This window comes from Lolium perenne, chromosome 6 (genome assembly GCF_019359855.2).
Source record: "Lolium perenne isolate Kyuss_39 chromosome 6, Kyuss_2.0, whole genome shotgun sequence".
Lineage (NCBI taxonomy): Eukaryota > Viridiplantae > Streptophyta > Magnoliopsida > Poales > Poaceae > Lolium > Lolium perenne.
The window spans coordinates 38,274,383-38,297,685 of record NC_067249.2 but is presented as its reverse complement, the minus strand read 5'-3'; the positions used below and the strand labels follow the sequence as shown (position 1 = coordinate 38,297,685).

The 23,303-nt window shown below is 43.6% G+C and overlaps 1 protein-coding gene across 1 annotated transcript; it reads left to right on the top strand.

Moving 5' to 3' along the window:
- The first annotated feature begins 20,823 nt into the window (after positions 1-20,823).
- On the top strand, positions 20,824-23,002 carry LOC139832358 (uncharacterized). Its single transcript, XM_071822094.1, has 5 exons — positions 20,824-21,164; positions 21,265-21,584; positions 21,670-21,911; positions 22,180-22,443; positions 22,521-23,002. The coding sequence occupies exons 1-5, from the start codon at positions 20,886-20,888 to the stop codon at positions 22,964-22,966; spliced, it is 1,551 nt and encodes a 516-aa protein (XP_071678195.1). The 5' UTR covers positions 20,824-20,885; the 3' UTR covers positions 22,967-23,002.
- The last annotated feature ends 301 nt before the right edge of the window (positions 23,003-23,303 follow it).

The window sequence follows — 23,303 nt, the reverse complement described above, 5'->3', positions numbered from 1 at the left end:
ATAATCCAGCTATGGTGTGATGTCATTAAATAACAGATTGTTCCTTTCTTTCCATATACTTCAGTCACAAACAATGACAAAAGTCGGAATTAGGATATGGCAATTATTTTGGAAAACCCTTCACAAACAGGGCTATCACGTCCGGAGTTCTATGGCTTTTAGGGCAAATGAGTAGGAAACGGCCCGTGACACCGCATAGTTTGTCGGAACGAGGCCATATTTGGCACGTGCGTGGTCCCTGGGATGGGAAGCAAGGCTTCGGGAGCGGATTTCCAATCCGACCCATGGTTGATGGTTTTTTCATTTTCGGGGTGCCAAAACGGGTTTTTTTGTGAAGCAGCTACACGGGACACATTTTAGTATTGCGCGAGACCTCCGCGTAGTGGTAGGACACCGTCTCCGCACCATATATCACATGCCATATGTACGCGCTAGTTATCTAGGAATCCCTGCGGCTTCCTGCGGTGTCCCGCCAAATCCGCTGGAAAGTGACCGGATTTGAACTAGGGCTACACTTTGCGTCGCTCAATAAATTCCGGGAAAAATGTTTTTAGGTCTATGAAATATCACTTTATCTGCGAATTTTTTTCCGTTTAGCGCGATGGTAAACGGGTGCACCAGCGCGCCCGGTACGGGCATACCGCATCTCCGTGGGGGGCCGTTTTGGCCAAATGACAATTTAAACGAAGTCAGCAAATCTCGCGGAGCCGCATGACGTCATTTTATGTGTCCTAGTAACCACTCCAAAAGTCGGAATTAGGATACGACAATTATTTTTGAAAACCCTTCACAAACAGGGCTATCACGTCCGGAGTTCTATGGCTTTTAGGCAAATGAGTAGGAAACGGCCCGTGACACCGCATAGTTTGTCCGAATGAGGTCATATTTGGCACGTGTGTGGTCCCTGGGATGGGTAGCAAGGCCCCGGGAGCGGATTTCCAATCCGGCCCATGGGCGATGGTTTTTTCATTTTTGAGGTGCCAAAACGGGTTTTTTTTTCTGAAGCAGCTACATGGGGCGCATTTTAGTATTGCGCGAGACCTCCGCATATTGGTAGGACACCGTCTCTGCACCATATATCACATGCCATATGTACGCGCTAGCTATATGGGAATCCCTGCGGCTTCCCGCGGTGTCCCGCCGAATCCGGTGGAAGCTGACTGGATTTGAACTAAGGGTACACTTTCCATCGCTCAATAAATTCCACAAAAAATGTTTTTAGGTCTATAACACATCACTTTATGGCGTGTTGGCGAACGGTGCACCAGCCCGCCCGATACGGCCATTTCGCATCTCCTGAGGGGACCGTTTTGGCCACATGGCAAATTGGGCGTCATATTTGGAATTCCTCTAATTTTTAGGTTCAAATTATGATATGGATGTTATATTTACATTCCTCTCATTTTTTCAGATCGATTCAGACATATTATTTGTGGAATTTCAATTTTCCGATTTAAAGATATTAATTATTCCATATTAAATAGAAAAAAGACCAAAAAATTAAAACATTTTATTGTTATTTGAATTCAATATTATTATTACTTATATATTCATTATTGTCTACTTAAGTGATTATTTGGGATTCAAAAATAAAGAGGTGTGCATCACGGTTCAAGGGTTAATAAGGTTGATATGATATTATTATCAGCAAGAGGTGTCAATTCTACAATGGAAGCTCATCCGAATGGAACCAAGAAGTTAAACGTGTTGAGGCTGGAGTAGTGTGAGTGTTGAGAAAATTAGCAATTTACCAGGTAATTTAGACAAAATAGACCGCAAGAAAAACATGACTAGATTAATGGAAAATAAGCAATGTATGTAGGAGAAGAAAGATAATGGAAACACATTCGGAGAGATTGATCCATATATTATAGGTGCGACACAAATAGAGAGCATGGTGGTGATCTGAACAAGATGAAAGAAAACACCATACAGCTGTGCTCCCGCGTTGGCATTGACGTTGTCGTTTTCAGCCATGTCATCGAGGTAGAGACTGCTGATGTCGGGGAAGAAGTCCTCGTCGGGGAAGTGGTCGTCGAAGTCCGTGATGAAGTCAGTAGTCGCGCTGATAGCGCTCCCCAAATACCTTATCGCCCTTCTCCCGTACAGGACTCGAAGAAGCGGGGTTTCGGAGGCCTACTGTCCCGGATCGCGGTGCACGCCGCAAGACGGGATGGAGAAGAACCTGTAGCAGCGCAGTGCTATGGAAAGCGTTTGCAAGAACCTGTACGTGAGGTGAGAAGCGACCTCCCTTTTATAGGCACGGGCATGCAGGCGAACAGACGGCGACGGGAGATGAAACGAACAGTCAGTGGGAGGTGAACCGAGGAGACAGCAGCCGGAGCCGAACGGCTCTAATAAAAAAAACCCACTAGCAAAAATTCGTTTCAGCTTTGTGCAACCGTTCAGATTATTTCCCATTCACGCGCGGCAAAAAGATAGAGAAGCTCTCAGCTCGAGGCATTCCCGCAACCCGTGTCGTGTCGTGTCGTGTCGTGACGAACGAACGAGCGAGCGAGCGAGGAGGAGGAGGAGTGCGCGAGGATTCCCTCTTGTTCTCACTCACATACAAGTGCTAGAACAGCTCTCCTTATAATTCACTCCAGCTCTCTCTCAACTAGCAATGTGGGACTAAACATTTGTCCCACCCTCTTGCCATGCATGAATGGGCTACATGGGCCTCTAGGATTTTCAGGAATTATTGGAATGGAAAAATTGGACTGGGCTATTTTGGGCCAAAATTCCAACAATCCCCCACCAGATCCCAGAGGCACATGTAATTTTGCCTTTGGTTCCAAAACACTGTTTATATACTAGTACTGCAGTGGAGACTGTTAAGTTGAACTTCCACCTAGAACTCTATGCTACACTAGGCGGCGACTTGTACAGTGGACTATGCCTTGAACTGCAAGTTTGCTGCATCCTAGCTTCACACAAAGCCTTGACCAATACTAGGCTGCCGTGGGACTTCCCCGCGGGTGGAGCTTATGCGTCATACTCCATGGCCTTTCATGAGTTTGTTAGAGAGCACCCAACTCTCATAGACTGCGACGGTTAACAGTCAAACTCATATAGGTGTGCTCTTTCAAAAGATGTTCTGCAGGACAACATCTCTGCTTAAGATAAGCCACTTAGAACACATTAAGATAAATATCAACCTTCCATGCAGAATAGGAAAGTATTGCATCTTCACGGAGTGGTGTTTATTAAAAATATGGATACTTTCCTCTCAGTCAACCAACAGCTTGTCTCCCAATTCTAATTCACGGGATCTCCGATCACATAGAGTGGTTTACCACTGTGGAAAACTCATATTGTGGGTCTCATACCCATCTCCTTTGATGCATTATCAATCACATTGCGTGATAGACCCTTTGTGAAGGAGTCTGCCAAATTTCTAGATGTATGGATATAATCCAATGAAATAACTCCGGAGTTTCTCATTTTTCTGACAGATTTTAATCTCCTCTTCACGTGCCTTGATGACTTCATATTATCCTTAGAACTGTTAACCTTGATGATCACAGTTTGATTGTCACAGTTCATTGGGATAGCGGGTATTGGTTTCTCAACCACGGGTAAGTTCATCAAGAGTTCACGAAGCCACTCTGCTTCAACAGTGGTTGTGTCTAGTGATGTGAGTTCTGCTTCCATTGTTGACCTCGTTAAGATGCTCTGCTTGCAAGACTTCCAAGAAACAGCGCCACCACCAAGTGTAAGTACATATCCACTAGTGGCGTTAATCTCATCAGCATCAGAAATCCAGTTTGAATCACTATAACCCTCTAGTACCCTCGGATACCCGGTATAGTGAATGCCATAACTCGCAGTGCCTTTTAGATAGTGCATCACTCTTTCAAGTGCATGCTAGTGATCATCACCAGGATTTGAGACAAATCGGCTAAGTTTGCTCACAGCAAAGGCGATGTCAGGCCTCGTAGCGCTAGCCAGATACATCAGCGAGCCAATAATCTGAGAATATCTCAGTTGATCTCTAGCAGTCGTTTTATTCTTTCTAAGCAGCACACTAGGATCATAAGGCGTTGGACAAGACTTGCAATCGCTATACCCAAAACGACTCAAGATCTTTTCCACACAGTGAGATTGAAGAAGTGTAATCTCACCATTGTCATCCTTCAACAGCTTGATGTTTAAGATTACATCAGCTACCCCAAGATCCTTCATCTCAAAACAACGAGATAAGAAATCCTTGGTCTTCTTGATGATATTCAGGTTGGTTCCGAAAATCAGTATGTCATCGACGTATAAGCAAAGAATGACTCCTTCGCCCCCACCATGGCGATAGTACACACATTTATCAGCTTCATTTACAACAAATCCTTCAGCAGTTAAAGTTCTTTCGAACTTCTCATGCCACTGCTTAGGTGCTTGCTTGAGACCATAAAAAGACTTCAATAGTTTGCACACCTTTCCTTGACCATTTACTACAAATCCATCTGGCTGGTCCATGTAAATTTCCTCATCCAACTCTCCATTTAGGAAAGCTATCTTAACATCCATTTGATGAATGAGAAGACCGTATGAGGGAGCCAGTGATAATAGTACTCTAATGGTAGTCAATCTAGCTACAGGTGAGTACGTATCAAAAAAGTCTTCACCTTCCTTTTGGGTATAACCCTTGGCCACAAGCCGTGCGTTGTACTTTTCAATTGTACCATCAGGCCTAAGCTTCTTCTTAAACACCCATTTACATCCTACGGGTTTGCACCCATAAGGAAGATCAGTAATCTCCCAAGTTCCATTAGCCAAAATGGAATCCATCTCACTTCGGACAGCTGATACGTCCAAAACGTATCTACTTTCCCGAACACTTTTGCTATTGTTTTGCCTCTAATTTGTGTATTTTGGATGCAACTAACACGAACTAACGCTGTTTTCAGCAGAACTGCTCTGGTGTCTCGTTTTTGTGCAGAAATCCAACTTTCAGGAAAATCCTCGGAATTTATGCAGAAGGCCCTATTTTCCCAGAAAACTGACGGAGCCAGAAGGACAAGTCAGGTGGAGGCCCGAGGGCCCCACACCATAAGGCGGCGCGGCCCAGGGGGGGCCCGCGCGGCCCTATGGTGTGGCCCCCTCGGCCGGCCTCCGACGCCCTCCTTCGGACTACTTATCGGCCTCGACCTAAAAACGCACGGAGAGAAGTCGAAGTCGCCAGAAAGCCTCCAGAACGCCGCCACATCGCGAAACTCCGTCTCGGGAGCCAGAAGTCTCCGTTCTGGCACTCCGCCGGGACGGGGAATTGGAGGAGATCATCGCCATCATCACCATCGACGCCTCTCCATCAACCAGCCATGCTTCCCCCATCCATGTGTGAGTAATTCCCTCGCTGTAGGCCGAAGGGGATGGTAGGGATTGGATGAGATTGGTCATGTAATAGCATTAGATTGTTAGGGCATAGTGCCTAGTGTCCGTAATTGGTACTTTGATGATATTGTTGCAACTTGTTATGCTTAATGCTTGTCACTAGGGCCCGAGTGCCATGATCTCAGATCTGAACATGTTATTGTTTCATCATGATATTCATTGTTTATGGTCTTACCTGCAACTTGTATACACATGTTGCTGTCCGGAACCAATGGCCCCGAAGTGACAGAAATCGGGACAACCGGAGGGGATGGTAGTGATGTGAGGATCACATGTGTTCACGGAGTGTTAATGCTTTGCTCCGGTGCTCTATTAAAAGGAGTACCTTAATATCCAGTAGATTCCCTTGAGGCCCGGCTGCCACCGGCTGGTAGGACAAAAGATGTTGTGCAAGTTTCTCATTGCGAGCACGTACGACTATAATTGGAACACATGCCTATTGATTGCTTTGTACTTGGACACCGTTTTATTATTATCTGCAAATGCCCTGCTATGATTGTTACATGAGTTTCTCTCATCCATGCAACGCCCGTCATCCGTCCCCGTGCCTACAGTATTTTAATCCTGCTGTTTACTAAAATCACTACTGCTGTCTTTGTTACTCTGCTGCTGTTATTTCACTACTGCTACTGCTATAAAACTGTTACTACTGATAAACTCTTGCGAGCTAGTCTGTTTCCAGGTGCAGCTGAATTGACAACTCCGCTGTTAAGGCTTTCAAGTATTCTTTGTCTCCCCTTGTGTCGAATCAATAAATTGGGTTTTACTTCCCTCGAAGACTGTTGCGATCCCCTATACTTGTGGGTCATCAAGACTATTTTCTGGCGCCGTTGCCGGGGAGCATAGCTTTATTTGGAAGTTCACTTGGATTGATATTGTTCGCTGCAAATTCTCCATCATGGGTAAACCTCGCGATACTAAGGTCGCCATATTACCATCCACTACAAGAAAAGGTACAACTCTGAGTACCTCTGCTGCTCTTGATTCACCATCTGTGATTGATAAACTTGTTTCACCGCCACATGCTTCACATGCGGGTACTTCTGCTGAATCTGAAAACTCTCATAATATTGATAATATTTCTGCTGTGCTTGATGATAGTGGTTCATTGGGATCTTTTCTAGATGCTACAATTGCTAGGTCTAGACAAATTGAAAATACTGAAACTCCTAATGAAAATGTTGTTACACCTGTTAATTCACCTGAGTTTGTGGAATACTCTAGTGATGATCTTGATGAAGATTATGTGGAACTTGATGATGATTTTATTGAAAAATGCAATGCTACTACTGATGCAAGAAAAATTAAAAAGTTGCTTGCAGAACATGCTGTTAGATATAAACTATCTCCTGATCCTAAGTTTGCCACATCTCCTATAAACATTAAGGATAAAGATTATGATTTTTCTCTTGATTTATCTCATATAGCTATTGTTGAGAAAACACCCTTTTGTGGTACTGAAAAAGAAAGTGCTGTTGAACACATGATTGAGCTATCTACTCTGAGTAGCTTGTTTTCTGATGATGTTAAGAAGCGTACTTACTTTGTTGCTAAAATCTTTCCATTCTCATTAAAGGATGACGCTAAAACTTGGTATAATAGTTTGCCACCTAATTCTATTAAAAGTCCAAAAGAATTGCTTGATGTTTTCTTCCGTAAATACTTTCCTGCTAGTGCTCAACATATTGCTTTGCAGAGAATCTATAATTTTGACCAGGGAGATGGAGAGAAATTGCCTGAGGCTTGGGCGAGATTTTGCTCTCTTATTAGAGCTCGGCCTGATCATGATTTGGAAAAGCATGATTTACTTGATATATTTTATAGTGGACTAACCATTGAGTCTAGGGTATACCTGGATAGTTGTGCTGGTTGTGTTTTCAGGAAAAGAACTCCAGACGACGCTGAAGAATTATTGGCTAAAATAGGCCGGAATCATGATGATTGGACTACGCCTGAACCAACTCCAACGCCAATATTGAAGAAGAGGGGTATGATTAAATTAAATGATGAAGATATGAGGGAAGCCAAGAAGTCTCTCAAGGAGAAAGGTATTAAATCTGAAGATGTGAAGAATCTTCCTCCCATAGAAGATATATGTGAGATAATTCCCCCTTCATCCATGATTGAGGTAAACTCCCTTCAACGCTTTACTAGGGAAGATATTCCGTATTCGAAACCTCCTGCACAATGCTTAGATGAGTTTGATAATTATATTGTTAAGCAAGAAAATTTTAATATGAGAGTAGAGAATCATTTAATGGAAAATTCTCGAGCTATTAGTGAATTGCATGATATTGTAGAGAGAACCTCCAATGATGTTAAGATGCTTGTTAAACATTTTCATATGGTTCAAACTCAAATTGATCAACTCACTAAAGTGCAAAATGACTTGTTGGGGAATAATTCTAAAGAAAAACATGCTTATGAAGTAACAACTAGAGGCGGTGTTTCTACTCAGGATCCTTTATATCCTGAGGGACATCCCAAAAGAGTTGAACAAGATTCTCAACGAACTAAAACTAGTGCTCCATCTAAGAAAAAGAAAAAGAAACATAAGAATGTTGTAGAATCCTCTGAACCTGTTAATGATCCTAATAGTATTTCTATTTCTGATGCTGAAACTGAAAGTGGTAATGAACATGATAAAGATAATGATAAGAATGATGCTTCTGATAAAGAAGATGTTGAAGAAGAACCTGAAAAGCATGCTAAAAATAAAAAGTACACTAAAGAAGATTTTATTGCTGAGAAACATGGTAATGAAAGAGAACCTTGGGTTCAAAAGCAAATGCCTTTTCCTGCTAAGAAACTAAAATCAAAGGAAGAAGAACACTATAATAAATTTTGTGATTGGATGAAACCTTTATTCTTGCAAATCCCTTTGACTGATGCTATTAAATTGCCTCCTTATTCAAAGTATATGAAAGATATTGTATCTAACAAAAGGAAAATTCCTAATGAGGAAATTTCCACTATGCTTGCTAATTACTCTTTCAATGGCAAAGTTCCAAAGAAGTTGGGCGACCCAGGTATACCTACTATTTCTTGTTCTATTAAGAATAATTATGTTAAAACTGATCTATGTGACTTGGGAGCCGGTGTTAGTGTTATGCCTTTTTCTCTTTATAAGAGACTTTACTTAGATAAGTTGATACCTACTGATATATCTTTGCAAATGGCTGATAAATCTACTGCTATTCCTGTTGGTATATGTGAGGATGTTCCTGTTCAAGTTACTAATAACTGCTTGATATTAACTGATTTTGTTGTGTTGGAAATGCCTGAAGATGATAATATGTCTATTATTCTTGGGAGACCTTTTCTTAACACCGCAGGGGCTGTTATTGATTGCAATAAAGGGAAGGTTACTTTCAATGTTGATGATAAGGAGCATACTGTCTATTTCCCCAAGAGGATTGAGAAAGTGTGTGGAGTTAATACTATTTCTAATGTGAGAACTATCAAAGTGGGAACTATTGATTGTCCTATATATGAGCCTAAAGAAGAATATCAAACTCTCGTGATTGGATCCATATCAATACAATTCAAGGTAACATGATTGATTTGAGGTTTATTTCTTCTTATGCTATGTAAAATTTATTTGGTGGCAAGACTTGATCAACCTTGTTAACAAATACTTTTTATATTTATAGAGGAGGTAAACAACATCTCTTTCTTCCTCCACTTGCTCTAGTTGCTGTAGCACTTTTAATTTGCAAAGTTCCTTAGTTAATTGGAGATTTCAAAAAATTTCCTGGCCAGTAATAATAAACTTAATACCCAGAAATGTGCATTTTTCAAAGTTTTCAAAAATTCACAAAAATTATACCGTTGGTCCTATTTTTCGACGAGGCACCTGGGAGCACCAGAGGATGACCTGTGGGGCACCACAGGGTGCCACACCACAGGCCGGCGCGGCCAAGGAGGGGGGCGCGCCACCCTGTGGTGTGGGCCCCTCCTTGCCCCACTACTTCATCTCTTTCTCCCAGACTCTTCTCTCTCCCGAAAAAACTTGAACCAGCTTTCTCTCACTCGCGTTTTTGCTCAAGAGCTCAGGATTTTTCGATCTCTTTGCTCAGCCCAGATTTCTGTCTGAGATTTGGCACATTTGCTCTCCGAAAATGGAGTGGAATAGATATCAACTTAACCAACAAGAATTGGAGGTCCAACAAGTCATGAGAGTGAACCGTGAAGAGGGAGTATACCCCTCTTACTACCCATGCGCGGATTTCATGAGAAGCGCGGGAATATTGGAAGATGTTCGGAGTCTAATTACTCGTGCAGGGATGAGTGATTTTGTTGAAGGAGAGCCAAGCCAATATGCAAAATTAACTATGTCTGTTGTGCAGGACTTTAAGTTCAATTGGTCGCGATCTAACCCCACGGTTCAGTATAAAATTTACAATAAAGCTGTCAACTTGCCATTCAGTGATTTTTGTGCAGCAATTAGAGTACCGCAATGGGGATCATGCGAGAAGATAAGGGGATCGCCGCAAGAACTTTTAAGCCTCTTCAAGATGATTTGCTATGGGAGGAGTTTCTCAGAGGATAGTGGTAAAATCACTAGTATTCAGCTCCCAGCTATCCGCTAGTTTGCTTATTTCATTACTAAATGCGTTCTTGCTAGAAAGATTGGTGGTAGACTATCTATTCCGGATTTAGCTTTTCTAGCTGCGGCACTGCAAAGTGGTAGGACTTATAATTTGGGGGCATTGATAGCTTATAGACTTGCTACTAACCGTGAGAAAGGTGGAATTTGTGGAGGTCTCATCGCCTCTCGTTTACTAGCTTTGCATAATGTAGAACCTCATCATCTTGACATTGCACTTTCCATAGAAAAACTTGACATAGTCTCTATGATTAGACATGAATTTGTTTCTGACTCCTCCAACTTGGGTAACCTGTTTTACAAGATGACATTTTATAAGAAAGTCTGGAGAATAACTAAGAAAACTGAGAAACTAGTAAGATTGCCTGCGCCTGTTCTGTTTAAGCTTGATTCCAGGGAAGATTGGTCGGTTACAGAAGGTGCACTGAATGCACACATAGAGGGAGGAGGCCATCATGCAAGGGACAACACGGAGGAGACTGAGGAACACCTCGACTCATCGTCCGATGCAGCAAGTTCCTCGCATCAACATGTTGGGCATGTGGAGCCTCCACGCTTTTCTTCTGCACAGGAACTTTACTATGACTACGCCATGAATTATCCACCGGCGAGGAACAGCGACCCTCGTTGGGGTTGAACTCCACTTAGGCCAAAAGCCTAAGCTTGGGGGGAGGTATACCGGCATCACTCATTCTTTGCATATTATGATTGCTGGATACTTGTACATACTTATTTTGTTTGTTTGAGTGGTTTTCTAATGAGAGGAAGATGATATTTGGGTAAGTGCTGCCTGAAAACAGATTCTGGACTGTTACCGTAAAAATTCTCAAAAATAGCCAGAACGGTATTTTGCGAAGCCAATTTTTGTGCATGTTCCCCAGGTTGTTATCTAACTTTAATTAGTTGAACACTTTTCGATTTGAGCAGTGGAAGAATTTATTAAAAATCTAGTACTGTACTGCTGTCAAATTTGACGAATTTCTGCTGCTTTGTGTTTACGTGACTTTTCTAGTTTGCTATTTCTTGTTTTTGCTTTGTTTCTTTCCCAAAACACAAAAAGACCAAAAATATTTCTGTTGTTTCTCTTCACCATTTGTTTGCTTTGGTTTCTTGCATTTGTTTCGCTTTATTTGCTATTGCCAGTTTGCTATAAGAAAACCCAAAAAGATTTTGCTTTGTTTGTTTGTTTCCTTTTGTTCTTGTTCTCAAATTCGAAAACACCAAAAATATTTGCTGTTCTTCTTTGGTTTTGTAAAGTTCTTTATGAGTTCAATGGTCTTCGGTGGCTGGAGCGTGGTTTTCATTTCATATTATCCAAGCTATACAAGTGAAAAGGCAATAATGACGATCTACGACAATCTGATTGTGGTGAGAGGCTGGTATGAACTCTATTTGTTTTCATTTTTGTACATATACTCATCCATGTGAGCATGCTTGGTTGGTTCATGTGAGGTATATGTCATTTAAGAAGTCTAGTAGTTCATGATCTCTCATGTTAAGCTCCAATTTATTAATATGAGTAGCATGTCATGGATGTTTGTTTGCATTGTTTTATTCATAAGTAAGTATGGCATTGTGGTATTCTCCTCTGAATAATTCATTTATATCGACTTGGCACATGCTCACGCATGCATATGACTGAACCAAAGTCAATTAAGCCTCGATGATTTATATTGCTTCAGAGTTCTTGTATCACTTTTATGCCTCCGTTAATTTATTTTGCCGCAAGCATGATTATGACGATTCTTGCTCTCTTGATTTGTCGCTCCCTAGTCTTTTGCTAGCCTTCACTTGTACTGAGCGGGAACGCTGCTCGTGCTTCCAAACACATGAAAACCAAGTTATTCCAGAGTGTCCACCATAAATACCTATGCATGGCATTTCAAACCATTCCAAGTAAATTCTCATGCGCTACCTTTAAAACCTTCAAAATGCTTCCCAATTTGTGTTTATGTTTCATAGCTCATGAGGAAGTATGTGGTGTTTAGCTTTCAACCTTGTCATTTACTTTTGACGGACTCCCATATGGACTAGTGGCACATCCGCTTATCCAATAATTTTGCAAAAAGAGCTGGCAATGGGATTCCCAGTCCCGAATTAATTAACTTAAATAGACACTCCTTCATGGTATGAGATTGTTGGCAGGCACCCGAGGATTCGGTTAGCCATGGTTTGTGTAAGAAAGGTTGGAAGGAGTGCCACATAAACATGCAAATAATTCATGGGAGTCTCTCTTGGAAGTCCGGTTGGCAAGGTAGTTAGTGTACCCATTACCATTTGTTGACAACGACAAACACCTCTCAAAATGATTTTACTCCTGATTTCAAAAATGAAAAGCTCTAGCGCATGTTAATCCCTGCTTCCCTCTGCGAAGGGTCAATCTTTTACTTTTATGTTGTGTCTCCATTCTTTCTTTGAGCACTATCTTGAGAGCACAACTGTCATTCTTAGTATAATATGCTTGTCCCAAAATATGATTGATTGTGGTATAACTTTGATGCTTTTATCTTTGACAATCACTACTTCTAGTCTTTCTATGAACTTCAGAGGTGCCTGAGCATTTATGTTTTGCTAATCAAATATGGGCAAGCGAGATACCACTTTATCATACTCTCTTATGAACATTGCAATCCTGCTTATATACATGATTCATGATGCTTATTATTAATTGTTGGTACCTCTCCATGATTGACATAGCTGTTAGATGATCTTATTTGTATGCATCTCATTATGAACTGCTTAAGTATTAGCCATAGCATGAGAATATATACATCATATGAGCAAATATGTTCGTGAAAGTTCTTTTATCGCTCAGTTGTTAACTGAATTGCTTGAGGACAAGCAATAAGCTAAGCTTGGGGGAGTTGATACGTCCAAAATGTATCTTCTTTCCCGAACACTTTTGCTATTGTTTTGCCTCTAATTTGTGTATTTTGGATGCAACTAACACGGACTAACGCTGTTTTCAGCAGAACTGCTCTGGTGTCTCATTTTTGTGCAGAAATCCAACTTTCAGGAAAATCCTCGGAATTTATGCAGAAGGCCCTATTTTCCCAGAAAACTGACGGAGCCAGAAGGACAAGTCAGGTGGAGGCCCGAGGGCCCCACACCATAAGGCGGCACGGCCCAGGGGGGGCCGCGCAGCCCTATGGTGTGGCCCCCTCGGCCGGCCTCCGATGCCCTCCTTCGGACTACTTATCGGCCTCGACCTAAAAACGCACGGAGAGAAGTCGAAGTCGCCAGAAAGCCTCCAGAACACCGCCACATCGCGAAACTCCGTCTCGGGAGCCAGAAGTCTCCGTTCTGGCACTCCGCCGGGACGGGGAATTGGAGGAGATCATCGCCATCATCACCACCGACGCCTCTCCATCAACCAGCCATGCTTCCCCCATCCATGTGTGAGTAATTCCCTCGCTGTAGGCCAAAGGGGATGGTAGGGATTGGATGAGATTGGTCATGTAATAGCATTAGATTGTTAGGGCATAGTGCCTAGTGTCCGTAATTGGTACTTTGATGATATTGTTGCAACTTGTTATGCTTAATGCTTGTCACTAGGGCCCGAGTGCCATGATCTCAGATCTGAACATGTTATTGTTTCATCATGATATTCATTGTTTATGGTCTTACCTGCAACTTGTATACACATGTTGCTGTCCGGAACCAATGGCCCCGAAGTGACAGAAATCGGGACAACCGGAGGGGATGGTAGTGATGTGAGGATCACATGTGTTCACGGAGTGTTAATGCTTTGCTCCGGTGCTCTATTAAAAGGAGTACCTTAATATCCAGTAGATTCCCTTGAGGCCCGGCTGCCACCGGCTGGTAGGACAAAAGATGTTGTGCAAGTTTCTCATTGCGAGCACGTACGACTATAATTGGAACACATGCCTATTGATTGCTTTGTACTTGGACACCGTTTTATTATTATCTGCAAATGCCCTGCTATGATTGTTACATGAGTTTCTCTCATCCATGCAACGCCCGTCATCCGTCCCCGTGCCTACAGTATTTTAATCCTGCTGTTTACTAAAATCACTACTGCTGTCTTTGTTACTCTGCTGCTGTTATTTCACTACTACTACTGCTATAAAACTGTTACTACTGATAAACTCTTGCGAGCTAGTCTGTTTCCAGGTGCAGCTGAATTGACAACTCCGCTGTTAAGGCTTTCAAGTATTCTTTGTCTCCCCTTGTGTCGAATCAATAAATTGGGTTTTACTTCCCTCGAAGACTGTTGCGATCCCCTATACTTGTGGGTCATCAACAGCTTCCTTCCTGTAGTCAGCATCTGGAGATGCATAGGCTTCTGAAATAGAAGTGGGAGTGTCATCCACGAGATACACAATGAAATCATTACCAAAGGACTTCGCAGTCCTTTGTCTCTTACTCCTTTTAGGAGCTTCATTGTTATCCTCCTCCAGATTCTCAAGGTGTTCTATCGGAATGGTGGATTCAGGAATTGTAGCGAATTCCTGGATATATGTACTAGGCATCCCCTGATTCGATGAGCTAGGCATATCCTTCATGGGAAATATATCCTCAAAGAAAGTCGCATCATTCGACTCCATGATTGTACCAACATGCATGTCGGATACCTCAGACTTTACTATCAAGAATCTATAGCCAATGCTATGAAAAGCATAGCCCAGAAAAACACAATCAACAGTTTTTGGTCCAAGCTTGCGCTTCTTAGGAATTGGCACATTGACTTTGGCCAAACATCCCCAAGTCCGTAGGTAAGAGAGTTTCAATCTTTTCTTCTCCCATTCCTCGAATGGAGTAATTTCTTTGTTCTTTGTGGGAACACGGTTTAGGACATGACACGCGGTCAACAGTGCCTCCCCCCACCATTCCTTAGAGAGACCCGATGTGTCTAACATGGCATTAACCAGATCTGTTAGAGTTCGGTTCTTTCTTTCGGCTACTCCATTTGACTGGGGTGAGTAGGGAGGCGTCCTCTCATGAATTATACCATGTTCCGCACAAAAGGAATCAAACTCATTGGAAAAATACTCTCCACCTCGATCAGACCTTAGCCTCTTAATCTTTCGATCAAGTTGGTTTTCTACTTCAGCTTTATAAATTTTGAAGAAGCTCAAAGCCTCATCTTTTGTCTTCAGAAGATACACATGACAGTATCTCGTAGAGTCATCGATCAATGTCATGAAGTATTTCTTTCCACCTTTTGTCAATACACCATTCATCTCACAAAGATCAGAGTGTATGAGCTCTAGTGGTGCCAAATTTCTCACCTCTGCAGTCGAATGCGACTTGCGAGGTTGTTTTGCTTGCACGCATGCTAGGCATTTCGATCCTTTGGCATAAGTGAATTTTGGTATTAAATCTAATTTTGATAATCGCGTCATGCAACCAAAATTAACATGACAAAGACGTGAATGCCAGACATTTGATATTAGATCAGACGAAACATGATTCACAACTTTATTACAAACATCTGACAGTGACAGGCGGAATAAACCTCCGCACTCATATCCTTTACCAATAAAAGTACCAAACTTAGAAAGTACAAACTTATTGGACTCGAAAACAATCTTGTAGCCATCACGACATAGAAGGGATCCGCTAACAAGATTCTTATTTATTGAGGGAACATGATGCACGTTCTTCAGTCGCACGGTCTTTCCCGAAGTGAACTTCAGATCGACCGTACCAACACCATGAACAGAAGCATGCGAGCCGTTCCCCATTAGCACGGACTGAGTCCCTCTGATCTGATATGAAGAAAACATGGAAATGTCAGAGCAAACATGTACATTAGCGCCCGTGTCAATCCACCATTCAGGAGAATGACATAATGAAAGAACAGTAGGTAATATACCATACCCAACATCCTTCATATCAACATCGCCCATGACAACATTGGCGGTCTTGCCGCCCTTCCCATGCTGGCGCCTGTCATAACGGTTGGGGCAGCTAGGAGCCCAATGCTCAGGATCACCGCACACATGACAGGAACCTTTCTTCTTATCAGTCTTCTTCTTGAAAGTAGTAGACTGTGAGGGCTTGTTCTTCCAGTCAAACTTGCTCTTTCCATCAAACTTGCCCTTGTTCTTGAACTTGTGGGACTGGAAGTTCTTTTTCTGTACCAAGTTCGCACTTGAACCACCCTCAGCACCACGAGCAAGTGTGTCTTTTGCCCTCGCCTTTTCTTCCAAATCAAGAGTCCCAATGAGATCCAAAGCAGTGAACTCTTGTCTCTTGTGTTTTAGGGAAGTAGCAAAATTCCTCCATGAAGGAGGCAGCTTGGCAATAATGCTTCCAGCAACAAACTTGTCCGGTAACACACAGGAGAAGTACTCAAGCTCCTTGGCCAGTGCCTATATCTCATGAGCCTGCTCAACAACTGAGCGATCACCAGTCATCTTGAAGTCACAAAATTGCTCCATGATGTACAGTTCACTGCCTGCATCCGAGACCCCAAACTTGGCCTCGAGAGCAGCCCACATGTCCTTGCCATTAGTAAAGGACATATAGGGTTCAATAATGTTCTCTCCAAGTACAGATAACAGAGCAGCCCAGAATAGCCTGTCAGTTTTCTGAAAAACTTGCTCCTGAGCAGGAGTAAGCTCTCCCTCAGGCTTACCAAGAGTGGCGTCATAGCAGTTCATGTTTTCAAACCAGAGAACTGCTCTCGCGCGCCATCTCTTGTAGTGAGTACCCTCAAAAAGGGGCGGCTTCACAGATGCGACAAAGCCACTTGGGGTAAATTGCCTATAATAAGGTTTTTGGATTGTTGAGAAAATTAGCAATTTACCAGGTAATTTAGACAAAATACACCGCAAGAAAAACATGACTAGATTAATGGAAAATAAACAATGTATGTAGGAGAAGAAAGATAATGGAAACACATTCAGAGAGATTGATCCATATATTATAGGTGCGACACAAATAGAGAGCATGGTGGTGATCTGAACAAGATGAAAGAAAACATCATACAGCTGTGCTCCCGCGTTGGCATTGACGTTGTCGTTTTCAGCCATGTCGTCGAGGTAGAGACTGCTGACGTCGGGGAAGAAGTCCTCGTCGGGGAAGTGGTCGTCGAAGTCCGTGATGAAGTCAGTAGTCGCGCTGATAGCGCTCCCCAAAAACCTTATCGCCCTTCTCCCGTACAGGACTCGAAGAAGCGGGGTTTCGGAGGCCTACTGTCCCGGATCGCGGTGCACGCCGCAAGACGGGATGGAGAAGAACCTGTAGCAGCGCAGTGCTATGGAAAGCGTTTGCAAGAACCTATACGTGAGGTGAGGAGCGACCTTTCTGTTGCGGTCAGAAACCTACTGGCGAGCAGCGACGGGCAACACAGTAGAGCCGGGAACAACTTAGGGCTGCGGTTGGCCCTGGTCCCTCCGAGCGACGGCCCGCAAAGCCTCTGGTACACACGTCCGATGCTGGTGCAAGGGCGTGCCACCTGACCTATACCTGGTCAGGAAGGTGATGGAGATGCCTCGCTTAGTTTCCTGCATGGCATACACGTAAACATTAAATACGAGCCTCGATCGGCTCTCAGGTTATCCTGTGAATCGGCTCAAGGAGCTGATCCACCCATGATTCGTACGAGGTGTACGAATATATGGTGGTCCTGCTTGATCAAGATAAAGCTAAAGCGATCTACGACGATTTAGGGTTTTCACCGCATAATCGGATCATCCTACTCACGATTGGGCCTCGCGGTCACGTACGGTGATCGTAAGCCGATCCTAGACAAGGCCTAAAAACCAACACGAGGTTGATCCTCGGAACTTCCTGTCTAGGGCTAGCAAACGACACCCTACGCGTCGCTGGATCCTCCAACCCTTTGTAAGGCCTAACTATTGCAGATATTAAACTAATCCTTGAAGAACAAGGAGCAACTGTAACGGATCGGATCTACTAAATAATGATCAAGCGGGGTGCCGCCCCTACACCTAAGATAGGTGTAAGGGCGGCTAGATATGCGAGGGTTGCACTACGACAGCATATGATACGAAGAACAATGCTAACCCTAACACATCTAAGATAACTACGTTGCTCGCCATCAAAAAGGCTTCAGTACGAGCAACGCATGAACAACGAGACAAGCTTGTGCTGCCTAGATCGCAAGATGCGATCTAGGCAGCATGATGCTTACCGGTAGAAACCCTCGAGACGAAGGAGTTGGCGATGCGCCGAGATTGATTTGTGGTGAACGTTGGTTGTTGTTTATTTCATAAACCCTAGATACATATTTATAGTCCAGGGGACTTTCTAACGTGGGAATAATCCCCACCGTGCACGAGACAAACTCTAACTAACCGACACGTATCCTACTATATTACAGATACACGGGCCAACTAGCCCAAACTTTGCATAACAGGCCGATTCACGTATTTCTTCCATATATATATTCTTCAAATCCATCTTGATCGCGGCCCACCTCTGACTCGGTCAAATTGTGGTGATAACACATGCCCCCCTGGTTTTGGAATTGATAATTCCAAAATCACTCTGCTCTTTCTTCGTCGGTGACAAGGTATCAACTTGTCAATGCCTATGGATTGTAGGCTAGCATTTAGTTAGAAGTAGAGGGCAAGTAGATCTCGAGGGTTTCAGCCGAAAAGTACTCGACGATTATGAAAACTAGGGTTTGTAACAATGATTCGATTCCTCTTCGTCCCTCGACTCCCCCTTTATATAGGAGGCGGAGCCGAGGGTTTCGTTTTGTACAAGTTACAGAGTCCGGGATGGTTTCTAACTCATCCCGCCAGATTTACAAATAACACTTCCTATTACAACTCTAACTTTCCTTAATATATCTTGAGTTCTCGCATCTTCTTATTCTTCGGGTATTGGGCCTTCAGTAAACCCCGGGTACTATCTTCGGCAGGCCCATTTGGGATGCCTATGTCAGTAGCCCCCGAGATTTTGCTTGAATCGTAGAGTCAGGGAAAATCTCTACTGTTTATTTTTATTCGAGAGCTTTAACTTTTTTATATTTCTTCACATAAAATTCTATATTGTACAGGGATACTGGTAGTTGGGGCTAGTTCATCTGACGGATCAGGTACTAGTTAACTGCTCTAGTGGCAATCCGCAAAAACCTACTTCAAGACCACGTCCCTGGACATGATCTCGGGATACTGGTGTAAACTTCGACAGGTGCCGCTTAAGGTCTTACCATTCTGTCGAGTCCCAGTCAAATTTATCGAGTACCTAACGCGTCTGTTAGGATTTTTCTTCGTATCTGTTGATACGGATAAAAGTAGCAGAGCGCAGTCTTCGGCGATGCTACGCCCAGCAGAACGGATCTGGGGTCTTACCTTCGCAAATTTGCGGCATTCAGAAATTGATCGCAACTTTGGCGTTCTGAGAATATATTGTCGAGTGCTTTTCCGGCTGTTGGAATGGCACATTTTATCGAGTCAAATATGACTTACATTGCTCTCCCGATGGGAGTATATGTAGAGTTAATTATAACTCGAAATATACTCTTTTGCTATTCTATTTTTCTTTTTTAATTTCATCGGGCACGCGAACAGCGTTCCCGATGGGAGTAGCCCCCGAGGCTACAGCCAAGAACTTGTGCTTGGTTGTAGGCTCAACATTTTAGTCCACCTTGTCGCTATATTGTCATTATTTCCCAATATGATCTTTTTTCATCTCTCGGGTGCGCGAACAGCGCTCCCGATGGGAGTAGCCCCCGAGGCTACAGCCAAGGACTTGTGCTTGGTTGTAGGCTCCATAATTTCTATACTGCCATACTCGAAATTTTACTTTTTGTCGAAGTAGCCCCCGAGCATTTGGGCAAAAACTTGTATTTGATCAAAGGCTCCCGAAGTATTTGATAACCTCTCCTGTCGCCAATCTTCTTTTATTTTTCTTATCGGGATGCTTCCCTTAATCAATTTTACTTCATCTCTGTTGATAGTCGTGATTTTTCTGTCTTGTGGGTCCATTGGTTCCACCACGTTGACACGTCGTGCAAGTGGGGGACACACGTCCTCCGCTTTTCCTGGCGCACGTACGGTAACGCCTATCTCAGTAAAAATACCTTTTTACCCTTTATCTAGAAGATCTTTTTTCACCACACGATTTCTTCATCCAACGGTGCATTGCTTCACCCAATTCTTATATAAACCTTTCTTCAACCTTCGTTCACTCCTTCGCTTGCGCCGCACATCTATTCCTCTTTGCAAAAACTTCCCCTGCGCCCAACTCTCTTTGATCTTCCGCACGCACGAACATTGCTTTTCCAGTGCCATTGATGCCACCGCGCACGTGACTCACTCGCCACAGCACTCCAGAATCCAAGATGGCCGCTGAAGACCTTGAGTGGGAGAGATCTAAAATCTCCAACCAAGATGTCAACACGCTGAAGAGGCTTGGCCTGATGAAGAAGGAGGACGCCATCCGCTTTCCCAGCGAAGAAAGCTACCCAAACCCTCCAATGGAGTATCGGGTTAGTTTCGTTGATCACCTCATCCGCGGCCTTTCTACCCCAATTCACGATTTCCTCCGCGGCCTTCTTTTTGTTTACGGGATTCAACTACACCAGTTGACCCCCAATTCCATCCTCCACATTTCCATTTTTATCACGCTGTGCGAATGCTTCCTTGGAATCCCTCCTAACTGGGCTCTATGGAAACACATTTTCTGCCTCCGCCGCAATGGCTCCCACAACGCCACTTATAACATAGGCGGCGTTGTTATCTGTGTCCGAACTAACGTTGATTACTTCGACGTCAAATTTCCTGATTCTGTCCAAGGGTGGCGCAAAAGGTGGCTCTACATACACGAAGAAAGTGCCAACTCTGTGGAACACAACATAGTCCCTTTCGACGGAAGTGCCAAAATTCAACGCCGCCGCTCCTGGGATGCTGAAGCTTCCGAAGAAGAGAAAAAGGCGACAGAAGCACTTATGTCTCGTATTCATCAGCTTCAAAATACTCGAGGCAAAGAACTGTCTGGTGTTCAAATCACTGCCTACTTCCTTAGGATTAGAGTGCAGCCTCTTCAGGCTCGCAAAAATCCCCTTTGGACGTATTCTGGTGAAAACGACGCCAATAGAATCTCCAGTGATCTTTCTGCAAAGGACTTGGAGAAGTTGATTCGAAGAGTTTCCCGCTTGGCCAAGAAGGATCCTATTCCCTCCTCTTGTCGCGTGGAACCATACAGCTCCGCCAATCCTCTCCCCGAGGTATTTTGTCTTCTCGAGTTTCTGTCTTGTTCCGAACTTTCCCTGCATCTCATTGTATTGATATCTCTCTAATTTTTCTTTTGTCGCTATTTTCTTGCAGAACCATCCTACTATGGCTTCCCTTCCTCCTCTTCCTGAGGATGGAGAAGTCGAAGAACAGGCTATCGTTGCCGAAGACACCCAAGGTTCTTCTATTCCTGAAAGTGAAGTCGCAGGTTCTCACAAATCTGCGGCTTCCCATGAAAAAGAAGTTGAATCTGAAGCCAGCGAGTCGACGCAATCCCTTCCTCCTGCTGTTTCCCCAAGGAACAAAAGGAAAAGGAATGATGCCGAGGATTCTGGCACTTCTAAGGCTGAAAAAGTTGTTCCTTCTCATCCGAAGGCAGCTTATGATCCTTATATTGAATCCCTCGTCAGCTCGTAAGTCACCTTTATTTCTCCCTTTTTCTGTACTCGAAGTGTTTATCTTGTCTTGCTTTTTATGCTGCCGATTTTTGATCAACAGTGATGACGAGGAAGAAGTACCAACTGTTGACGTGGCTCCTCGGACAAGCACGTCACATACTGTACTTGCCTCAGACACGCTAGTTGAAGGAGAAGAATCCTCGCCTCCTCAACAAAACGTCGTCACCACAACTCCGCCAGCAAGCCCCCTTGCTCCTTCACCAAAAAGGACAAGGATTGAAACAATTGTTGAACCTGCCCCTCAATTGGGCAGCTCGTCGACTCTGCTCTTAGATGATGTAAGTTTGTCGATATCTTTATTTCCTCTATTTTGCTTTTTCACGCCTTCACTCTCTTTTTCATGCCGATGTTTCTCTTGCTGTGTTCTTCTTTAACAGCCTATGATCAAAGAGCTTCTCCGCATCGGATCCCAATTTATTGGGTACCGTGAGTATGCTAGCAGAGCCGAAGGTAATCAACTTTTATACTTGCCGTTTTTTCTTGACTTTTTGCTCCTGTTGCTTGTCGCGATTTTTGATCTTTCTTCTTTTTTTTTTATATATCTCGACAGAGAAACTTGCAGAGGCCAACAAACGTGCCGACGCACTTGCTCAAAAACTTGAGCAGAGTGAGGCGGCTCGCAAGAAAGCCGAACTTGTTGCTAGCGAAGCCAAAGCCGAGGCTGATGAAGCCAAAGCAAAAGCTGCTAGTGTCGAGGAACTGCAGAAAAGACTTGAGGATGCTGCATCTGCCTTAAACGAGCACAAAGCTGCACAAGCTTCTCGTGAACAGGGGATCCTCAAGCGCCTGAAATCACAAAGTCGACGCACTCACAGTAATATTATTGATCCCTTCTATTTTTATGAGAACCGCTGTTTCTTGTTGTTGACCAACGTTTTGTTTCCTTGGCAGACCAAACAAACCAAGATTTTGATCTGGAGAATCCTGTCGATGACCCTCTCCTTGACGCACTTTCCTATCTGGAGCTTCATGGGTCCGAAATTCGTGAAGGCGTGGCAAATGCTAATGCATGTTTGTCGGCGATGTTCCCCTACTTCTTCCCGAAGAAAGAGGAGCCCCCGACTTTCCTTACCCTTGCCAAGATGTTCAATTCACCAGAAGACCTTGGACTGAAGATGCGCCAAGAAAATATGAAGATTGCTGTCGAAAGCACTGTTGCTCTGGTTGCTGACAGCCAACAGACTGTTGATTGGACAAAAGTTGGCGACACCGATCAGATAGAGCAATCAAGGTGGAGGTCCCTGATTAAGGCAGCCAAGCCCAACACGAAGAAAATCTTGGCTTATCTCGGGATCAAACCAGCTTCGACTCCTAGCTCATCAAGGCCGGAGGTCTAGTTGCATGCCTCTTTGTTTTTCTTTCTCTGTTTCTTTTGCTCTTATCGCCAAAGTAGTTATTTGGCGACACGTACTTCGTTAGCTCCACTGTAAGGCCTTTGTAATTATTCCGAAAGATTAATGAAAACTCTATCTTTTGCTTGTTGATTGATGTTGTCTTTTAAATTTCAGTTGGTATTTGATAACTACACTCCATCTTCCACTCCTTCCAATGTTTCGCCTTCTTCTTCTCGCTCAAAGAGAACTCTTGCTGATGCTACACCTGTCGAAGATTCCTTGCCGCGAGAATTGGATGAACTTCGGCAGCAACTTCAGTATGCAAAGAAGCAAACACTTG